The 9,507-nt window shown below is 38.2% G+C and overlaps 1 protein-coding gene across 1 annotated transcript in view; it reads left to right on the forward strand.

Moving 5' to 3' along the window:
* Positions 1-7,469, forward strand: part of LOC106871987 (putative arginine--tRNA ligase, mitochondrial) — a 35,291-nt gene extending 27,822 nt beyond the window's left edge. Inside the window, exons 15-19 of the mRNA XM_052969021.2 lie at positions 169-346; positions 1,595-1,690; positions 3,298-3,372; positions 3,807-3,870; positions 5,840-7,469. Of these exons, the coding sequence (XP_052824981.1) occupies positions 169-346; positions 1,595-1,690; positions 3,298-3,372; positions 3,807-3,870; positions 5,840-5,926 (500 nt within the window). The 3' untranslated portion in view covers positions 5,927-7,469. The remainder of the gene's footprint in view (positions 1-168; positions 347-1,594; positions 1,691-3,297; positions 3,373-3,806; positions 3,871-5,839) is intronic.
* Positions 7,470-9,507: the final 2,038 nt, after the last annotated feature.

The following is a 9,507-nucleotide window of genomic DNA, read 5'->3' on the forward strand; positions in this document are numbered from 1 at the left end:
AACCCCGAGCTGACCAAAACCTTGTAAGTGGATCTTGTAAATGGAAACTAAAAGAATCCTGTTGTAATTCATGTTGATTAGATTATCACTGCCTTCATATATTATTGTTATTATCATTTGGAGTAGATTTCCTTTAAAATGGCAATATTTGTTTTTCTATTTTCATAGCATCAAAAGATGTAGCTGATGAAATGGCTGTAGCAGACACACTTGGCATCAGTTCAATTCTTGTACAAGACCTGAAAGAAAGAAGGAACTTTGATTATACATTCAGCTGGAAGAAATGTCTCAACTTCAAAGCCGATTCTGGAGTTTTCTTACAATATGCTCATGCAAGACTTTGTAGGTTTGTTGCTTGTTCAGTTTTTGGGTGACTTACCGTAACTTAGCGGTTTGGCAAAAGAGATCAATAAAATAAGTACTTGGCTTACAAAGAATAAGCTCTGGGGTCGATTTGCTCGACTAAAGGCAGTGCTCCAGCATGGCTGCAGTCAAATGACTGAAACAAATAAAAGAATATATATATACATATAGCCATCTGGTTCACCAGTCCCCAGTCAAATCGTCCAACCCATGCTAGCATGGAAAGCAGACGTCAAATGATGATGATATATATTTTATATATATATATATATATATGGGAGAATTCACAAAAAAAACAAAAGACGAAGACAGGTGGTGTAGACAGCAAACAGATGTATTAGTATAATGCTCGGAAAGTGAAAAAGTCTTTAATGTTTTGAGCCTATGCTCTTCTACAGAAAGAAACAGGGATAGAAAATAAAGAATGTGTAGTGGCTGCCTGTGTTTACGTCCCCGTAACTTAACAGTTCGGCAAAAGTGACCAATAGAACAAGTACTAGGCTTACAAAGAATAAGCCCTGGGGTTGATTTGTTCGACTGAAGGCGGTGCTCCAGTATGGCCACAGTCAAATGACTGAAACAAGCAAAAGAATATATTCATAGACAGTATAGTGAGTACCCACATCTAAGTGGCAGTTGAATGTTATTACTAGTTTAACCCTGGGTGGATTCTCCACCTGCTGGTTTTCGGTGCAAGCTCTGCACCCTTTATACACAGTACATCACTAACAGGGAGAGCAAACCCTTACTACCCTCCAGCAGCAAACAGGATCGCAGGACTGGCCCAGTTTCAAGCTATTTGGCTCATATAAATATATATGTGTAAATATATACAGTGTTGGCCAAAAGTCACCTTACAGTAAATCAAAACCCATTTCATTCCAAGATTAAAACAAAGAATTTTATATGAGATTCCACTAATAAATAGACAAATGTTAAAAAAGAAAACGGTGATTCTAACTCACAGCATTCAATTATTAAACATTCATTATTGTAATGAATAAAATTGAATATTGAATATTTATGGAATTTTGATTTACTGTCGGGTGAATTTTGGCCAACCTTGTATATTGGAAAACGGTATGGTAATCATATAGAAAAGTTAAGACCTACCTGTCTGAGTTGACTCATGATTCTTGATTTCCATTATGAGGTATGAGTCACATAACAGTCTAAAACATAACTGTGTTGTGTTTGGTAACTATTCATTTACAATCCTTCCTTTTAATAGCTTGAAGCAAAACTGTGCCATACCTTTGACCCATTCTGTTGATGCAGCCTTACTAAAGGACCCAGCTGCCTTGCGACTGGTTCTCCACATTTCAAGGTAAGATTTGTTTACTCTATGTTTTTATTTATTTATTTATTTTGGGCGTCATGGAGCTGAGGGATGAGGTGGTGAAGCATGATCTTTGAATGCTGGGCCTCACCGAGGCGATGACAAATGACCAAGATCTCGGCGATATGCTGTGCTTGAGAAGACTTGTCAAGCCAAGTGAAACCATAGCTGTGACCATTGCCAGTGTCATGCAAATAGCACCTGTGAAATCATAGTGGTGGCTTGACAAGTCTTCTCAAGCACAGCATATCGCCATGGTTTCGGTCATTTGTCATTGCCTCGGTTAAAAATAAGCATTTTATGAAATGAAAGAATGCCCTGCTGAAAAATACTTATTTATAAAGTTTACAAAACTGACAACTCCCTTAAGTTTAAATCAGTGTTTCTCAACCGTTTTTTGCCTATGGATCCCTTTGGTTTCCATTTTACTCGTGTGGGCCCTCATAAACATTTGCTGTCTAAAAAGTCCCATTATATTTCTATAATTAGACATTATTAGGGACTGTATAAAAATATCGTTGAAATATTTTATGTGTTGTACAAATATAAACAATTTAATGCTCGTAAATTTTAACTACAAAATCTTACACAGACCCTGGTTGACAACCACTTGTTTCATATATATATTCATTTCAAACCATGGCTACACTACTATACATGCACATACACATGCCCTTCCTCCTTTCTTAACCCCTACCCCTTAAAACTGCATTGCTACTGAGCTCCTAGTCCCTTGGTCAATGTTTTTCTTCACTTCTCAACCAGATTTCTTCTTTCTTGCTCCTCCTAAGCCTTTTTTCTGATGAAGGACTAATGTCCAAAATGTTAAAACTCATTCTCTTCCTTCTGTTGAATGGTAAAGTAATCCAACAGTTATTAAAACTTGTCCCTCCTGTATTGTTTTTTTTTTTTGGGGGGGGGGTCCATTACATTTCCAATGTGTGTGTGTGTCTATATAAGAGAGAATAATATCGGAACGAAGATGTTTGGTGCATTGCTGTACTCAAGAAGACCTGTACTCTGTTAAGATTGCTCCCCCTGGTGGTGCGGATTCACCTGCAAGAGTGTTGTGCCACATAAAAGCAGCCATGCAGCTCCACATAAAAGTGCCCATGTGGTTCTACGTAAACAGGTACTTTTATGTGGCATCACATGGGCGCTTTTATGTGGTACCACATGAATGCTTTTAAGTGGCACCACATAGGTTCTTTTATGTGGCACCACATGGGCACTTTTATGTGGCACCTCATGGGTGCTTTTATGTGGCACTGCATGAGCACTTTTTACATGGCACTAGTGCAACTGTCTTACAGGTGAATCCGCACCACCAGGGGTGGGGGCACATAAAAACATTCATGTGGTTCCATGTAAAGCTGTCCATGCAGTGTCACGTAAAAGCATCCGGCACACTCTGCAAAGTGGTTGGCATTAGGAAGGGCATCCAGCTGTAGAAAATCATGCCATATCAGACTGGAGTCTGGTGCTGCCATCTAGCTTACCAGCCCCGGTCAAACTGTTCAACCCATGCCAGCATGGACAACAGATGTTAAATGATGATGATGTCTTCCATTCATGTATTTCATTATTTATTTTAGATATGATGAAGTCATATTAAACTCGTTTCTTTCCTTCGAGCCATTCCATGTCGTACAATACCTCTTCCAGTTGGCGTGAGTATAAATAAACTATTTATTTACTCTCTTCTTTATACACTTCTATATTTAAGAGATGAGGAATTATTTATGTTATTTACATTTGATTGACAGATATTTGTTCTCATCTTGTTTGTTGTTAACATGTTTCAGCTGATATACTCTCCAGCCTTCATCAGGTATCTTCAATAAATTTCGAACCTGGGTTCTCATTCCTAAGGTATTTTTTGATAATAAGGTTATTATTATTATTATCATCATTATTATTATTATTATTATTATTATTGCCTTTGCACAGCTTCTAACGCTGGAGATGTACTGCTTTCTATTTTATTTCTAGTTAATGTTATAATGCTCTGTGTCTTAGATATAACACTGACTCGTTTATGCTTAATTTCGTTTATTTTTTGGTATTTTTTTACATCATTAAACATTTGTTTTGTTTTTTTCAGTCACCTAAGTAATCAATCACTTCATTCATTAGTCGTCAAAGGTCAAGTACAAGATATTGCCCAGGTCAGTATTTTAAAGGACTTATTACATTTTCTCGTGATAGGTGCAGGAGTGGCTGTGTGGTAAGTAGCTTGCTTACCAACCACATGGTTCTGGGTTCAGTCCCACTGCATGGCACCTTGGGCAAGTGTCTTCTTCTATAGCCTCAGTCCAACCAAAGCTTTGTGAGTGGATTGGTAGATGGAAACTGAGAGAAGCCCATCATATATATGTATGTGTGTGTGTGTTTGTGTATCTGTGTTTGTCCCCCCACCATCGCTTGACAACTGATGCTGGTGTGTTTACATCCCCGTAACTTCGCGGTTCGGCAAAAGAGACCAATAGAATAAGTACTAGGCTTGCAAAGAGTAAGCCCTAGGGTTGATTTGCTCGACTAAAGGCAGTGTTCCAGCATGGCCACAGTCAAATGATTGAAAGAAATAAAAGAATTAACCGTTTAACATCAACTCTCCTGAGACAGTTCCTTGGTTCCAAGATAGAAAATTCCTGTTTTAAAGGGATCCAAATTAAAAACTTCCATCAAAATTTCACATTGATTTATATTTCAAATATCACTTCAGCCATTTTGGTATCATATCTTTGTTGAAATGCACTACATTTATTCCAGTTAATTTTGTAAATAATGAAGAATTTTAAACAAAAATGGAATAAGTGGAGCAAGAGCACACATGAAAACGAAAAGTGTTGCTGAAGAGGTCACAGATGTGTGACAAAAGATTTCCGGACAATGGATACTCTTTTTCTCTTTTACTTGTTTCAGTCATTTGACTGCGGTCATGCTGGAGTACCGCCTTTAGTCGAGCAAATCGACCCCAGGACTTATTTTTTGTAAGCCTAGTACTCATTCTATCAGTCTCTTTTGCTGAACCGCTAAGTTATGGGGACATAAACACACCACCATCGGTTGTCAAGCGATGCTGGGGGGACAAACACAGACACACAAACATATACACACACATTCAGATATACATATATATATATACGACAGGCTTCTTTCAGTTTCCGTCTACTAAATCCACTCACAAGGCTTTGGTCGGCCCGAGGCTATAGTAGAAGGCACTTGCCCAAAGTGCCACGCAGTGGGAATGAACCTGGAACCATGTGATTGGGAAGCAAGCTACTTACCACACAGCCACTCCTGCGCCCATAGGCACAGGATATGAATTTTTAAAAAATAATAAGAACAGTTATAAATGAGTGAAGAACAAATATATAGTGCATGTGTTTATTTGGCAAAAAGAAAAAAAATGACCATCCTGAAATACAACAATATGTTTCAATACACGGTTTCATATAAGGAATCTTGCAACACAAATTGATAAACGTTTTTAAAAATAATTTCTCATTATTAAGCTGGTATTTGGAAAATAATATGAAATTTTGATGGAAGGCTTAAATTTAGATCAGGAAGCTTGTTTTATAGAACCAAGGATGATTTCTGGTGAGCTGGTATCAAAAGAGTTAATCATTTTTTACTAAATTCTTCATTATTTTTGAAATTTATTGAAACAAAGTTAGAATATTTCAACAGAAATATAACAACAAAAGAGCTCTAAGTTCTCCAGTTGTGTGCTGCTTTCTTCGGTTACCTCCAAACACCAGCTTAATTATTTTAGCTACTTCCAAACACTAGCAAATTATTTTAGTTACCTCCTAGGCACCAGCTTAATTATTTTAGTTACCTCCAAATACCAACTTAATTATTCTAGTTACCTCCAAACACCAGCTTAATTATTCTAGTTACCTCCAAACACTAGCAAATTATTTTAGTTACCTCCAAATAATAACTTAATTATTTTAGTTACCTCCAGACACCAGCTTAATTATTTTAGCTACCTCCAAACACTAGCAAATTATTTTAGTTACCTCTAGACACCAGCTTAATTATTTTAGTTACCTCCAAATACCAACTTAATTATTCTAGTTACCTCCAAACACCAGCTTAATAATTTTTTTTTTCCTTTTCTTTCAGGCACGTCTTCTGCTGTTTCATTCAGCCCAACAGATCCTTTCAAGTGGGCTCAGACTGATTGGTGTCCAACCTCTGCAGTGCATGTAAGCAACATTAGCATTGCTGTCTTCAGCTGCTTGACTGATGAGAAAAATCTGAGATCTGTCAATGTTTTGATATTTGTGGAAGGTTTTGTCCACTCAGTGAAGCTGAGTTTATTTAAACCAGGAGACCAAGCACAGAGCAATAAACAAAAAAAAAAGAATGGAAATCAACAAGGGGAACTTCTTAAAAATCTCTAGATATCTACAAGGGACTGCTGAAAAGTTCCTGGCTTTAAGGGTATTATGAAAGGCCTGGTTGGAGGCCCAACCATCAGAGTTCTTTTACAGGGCTCAGAAAAACTGAAGGACTTCTGCAATAAGTGTATGAATCCGCCTATATTTTTTTACCCAAAGCCAGGAACTTTTCACCACCCACTCATATATATATATATATATATTTAAATGAAATATTCAAACACTGAGATTTGAAGTTAGATGTCTCTACTGTTCATATCATCTGTGGATAAATTCAAAATTTGATGATATCACCAGTAGTAGCATTGGTGGAACGCAGTTATGATAGCTTTAAGGAGTTATGAAATATCGTAATGATGCTTAATGAGCATCTACCTGCTAGAAATAAGAGCCAAGTCTTAAGTAATCCACCGTAGCGCACCAATATAACAGAGAAAAACAGTATATTTTATAAATACTAGCAGCTAAGCCCAGTTTCACACAGTCGGTTTAGGTGATGTGGCTGCAAAACCTGCTCTGGGCACACTCTGACTTTTTTTTTTTCTGTCAAAGCATTAAAAATAACTGACCAACAAAAAAGAAATACCAACCAAGATTCAACCAAATCAAAAAAATAAAACCCAAATACTAAGCGAACGAAGATGAACAAGAATCCCAAGACAAGAAAGAATCGCCCATCTCAAATTTATATATATATATATATATATATATATGTAGAATATACTGGTTTCTTACTTTGTAACTTGAGTTTCTTATTTCTTTACTGCCCACAAGGAGCTACACACAGAGGGGACAAAGGGATTAAGTCGATTATATCGACCCCAGTGCGTAACTGATACTTAATTTATTAACCCCGAAAGAATGAAAAGCAAAATCAGCTTCGGCAGAATTTGAACTCAGAATGTAGCAGCAGACGAAATATTGCCAAGCATTTTGCCCAGTGTGCTAATGATTTTACCAGCTCACCGCCCTCATAGTTTCTTATTTCTTTACTGCCCACAAGGGGCTACACACAGAGGGGACAAACAAGGACAGGCAAAGGGATTAAGTCGATTATATCAACTCCAGTGCGTAACTGGTACTTATTTAATCGACCCCCAAAAGGATGAAAGGCAAAGTCGACCTTGGCGGAATTTGAACTCAGAACGTAAAGACAGACGAAATACTGCTAAGCATTTCGCCCGGCGTGCTAATGATTCTGCCAGCTCGCCGCCTTCCACCTAACACCAATATTATCTCTTGACTTGTTTTGTTCGTTAGAGATTTACGAATTTCACATTTCACATTTCCAGAGCCATCTGAATGCTGAAAGTCACAAATAAAAAACATTAAAATGCATGATTTTAACGAAAGATCGTTTTCATTTTTGACAAAAAGTTCTTACTGTTATAATTAATTCCTTGCAGAGTTTTGAAAATACATTTGTCTACTACATCTTCATCAATATAGATAGGTATTGTTTTTTTTGTCTCTTCATTTTCTAAATGAATTTTCATTATTAGACTATTCATATACATAAATTCTTTATCTCTTTCAGAATTTTGTGAGAAAATAACAAAGATGATATCTATGTCTTTTATTACCTCATCTAATTCGAATTTGCTGCCAATACAGTCAAAATCTCGGTCACAAATATAGCCTTTCAACTTTCTATGCGGATATTCTTGTTCTAAAATGTGTAGTACTTCCTCTGCTGTTTCATAATCTTCCTTTGAAAAATGTAGGAAAAAGTCATATTCATTTGAAGTCATTTTCTAAAGTGCTTTTGTAAACAATAATGGTAAAATCTCGTTGAAAAATGAAAGATTATCTCCAGATTATGTTGGTATCTCTGATATATTAATTACATTATATTCAGATGTTGAACATGGGATAATCTGTAAAAAAAAAAAAAGAAAGTTAGTTTCGATGCAAGCATGGCTGTGTGGCTAAGAAGCTTGCCTTGCAACCACATGTTTTCAAGTTCAGTCTTACTGTTCTGCACCTTGAGCAAGTATTTCCTTCTGTGGGTGAATATGGTAAACAGAAACTATATGGAAGCCTATCATATAATGTGTGTGTTTGTGTCTGTATCGTTGTTGTGGCACTCAGTCAGTTATGACGACGGGGGTTCCAGTTGATTCAATCGATGGAACAGCCTGCTCATGAAATTAACATGTAAGTGGCTGAGTACTCCACAGACACGTGTACCCTTAATATAGTTCTTGGGGAGATTCAGCATGACACATTGTGTGACAAGCCTGGTTCTTTTTTGAAATGCAGGTACAACAGAAACAGGAAGTAAGAGTGAGAGAAAGTTGTGGTGAAAGAGTACAGCAGAGTTCGCCACCATCCCTTGCCAATCATAATAATGGCCGATAATGGTCAATCATAACATGATTGACCGTTGACTGAACACTATTCAATTTTTTTTCTCCGTGTTTTTCTCCTTGTCTCCGTATTCTTTCTGTTGAAGAGCGTAGCTCGAAACGTCAAAGACTTTCCGTATTCCCGAGCGTCATACTAATATATACTTTTGTTATTCACACCACCTGTCCTCATCATCATCATCATCGTTTAACGTCCGCTTTCCATGCTAGCATGGGTTGGACGATTTGACTGAGGACTGGTGAAACCGGATGGCAACACCAGGCTCCAGTCTGATTTGGCAGAGTTTCTACAGCTGGATGCCCTTCCTAACGCCAACCACTCAGAGAGTGTAGTGGGTGCTTTTACGTGTCACCCGCACGAAAACGGCCACGCTCGAAATGGTGTCTTTTATGTGCCACCCGCACAAGCCAGTCCAGGGGCACTGGCAACGATCTCGCTCGAAAATCCTACAGGAGCCAGTCAGGCGGTACTGGCAACGGCCACGCTCAAAATGGTGCATCTCATGTGCCACCCGCACAAGAACCAGTCCAGGGGCACTGGCAACGATCTTACTTGGCTTGCCGGGTCTTCTCACGCACAGCCCATTTCCAAAGGTCTCGGTCCGTAGTCATCGCCTCGGTGAGGCCCAATGTACGAAGGTCTTGCCTCACCACCTCAGCCCAGGTCTTCCTGGGCCTACCTCTTCCACGGGTTCCCTCAACTGTTAGGGTGTGGCACTTTTTCACGCAGCTATCCTCCTCCATTCTCACCACATGTCCATACCAGCGCAATCGTCTCTCTTGCACGCCACAACTGATGCTTCTAATGTTCAGCTTTTCTCTCTCGTCTGTTGTTATTATTTGTATATTCTCCCATATATATACATATATATATACAAGGATCATCTGAAGCAAAGCCTAAAACTGGCTGGAATTGATCCCAAAGCCTAGGACATTGAAGATCAGGACAGGCCAAGCTGGCATCATTCCAACCCCATTGTGATAAATCATTTTGAAGCTGAATGACAGAGGAAGAGAAACG

Source organism: Octopus bimaculoides, chromosome 6 (genome assembly GCF_046866305.1).
Source record: "Octopus bimaculoides isolate indiv1 chromosome 6, ASM4686630v1, whole genome shotgun sequence".
NCBI classification, from domain to species: domain Eukaryota; kingdom Metazoa; phylum Mollusca; class Cephalopoda; order Octopoda; family Octopodidae; genus Octopus; species Octopus bimaculoides.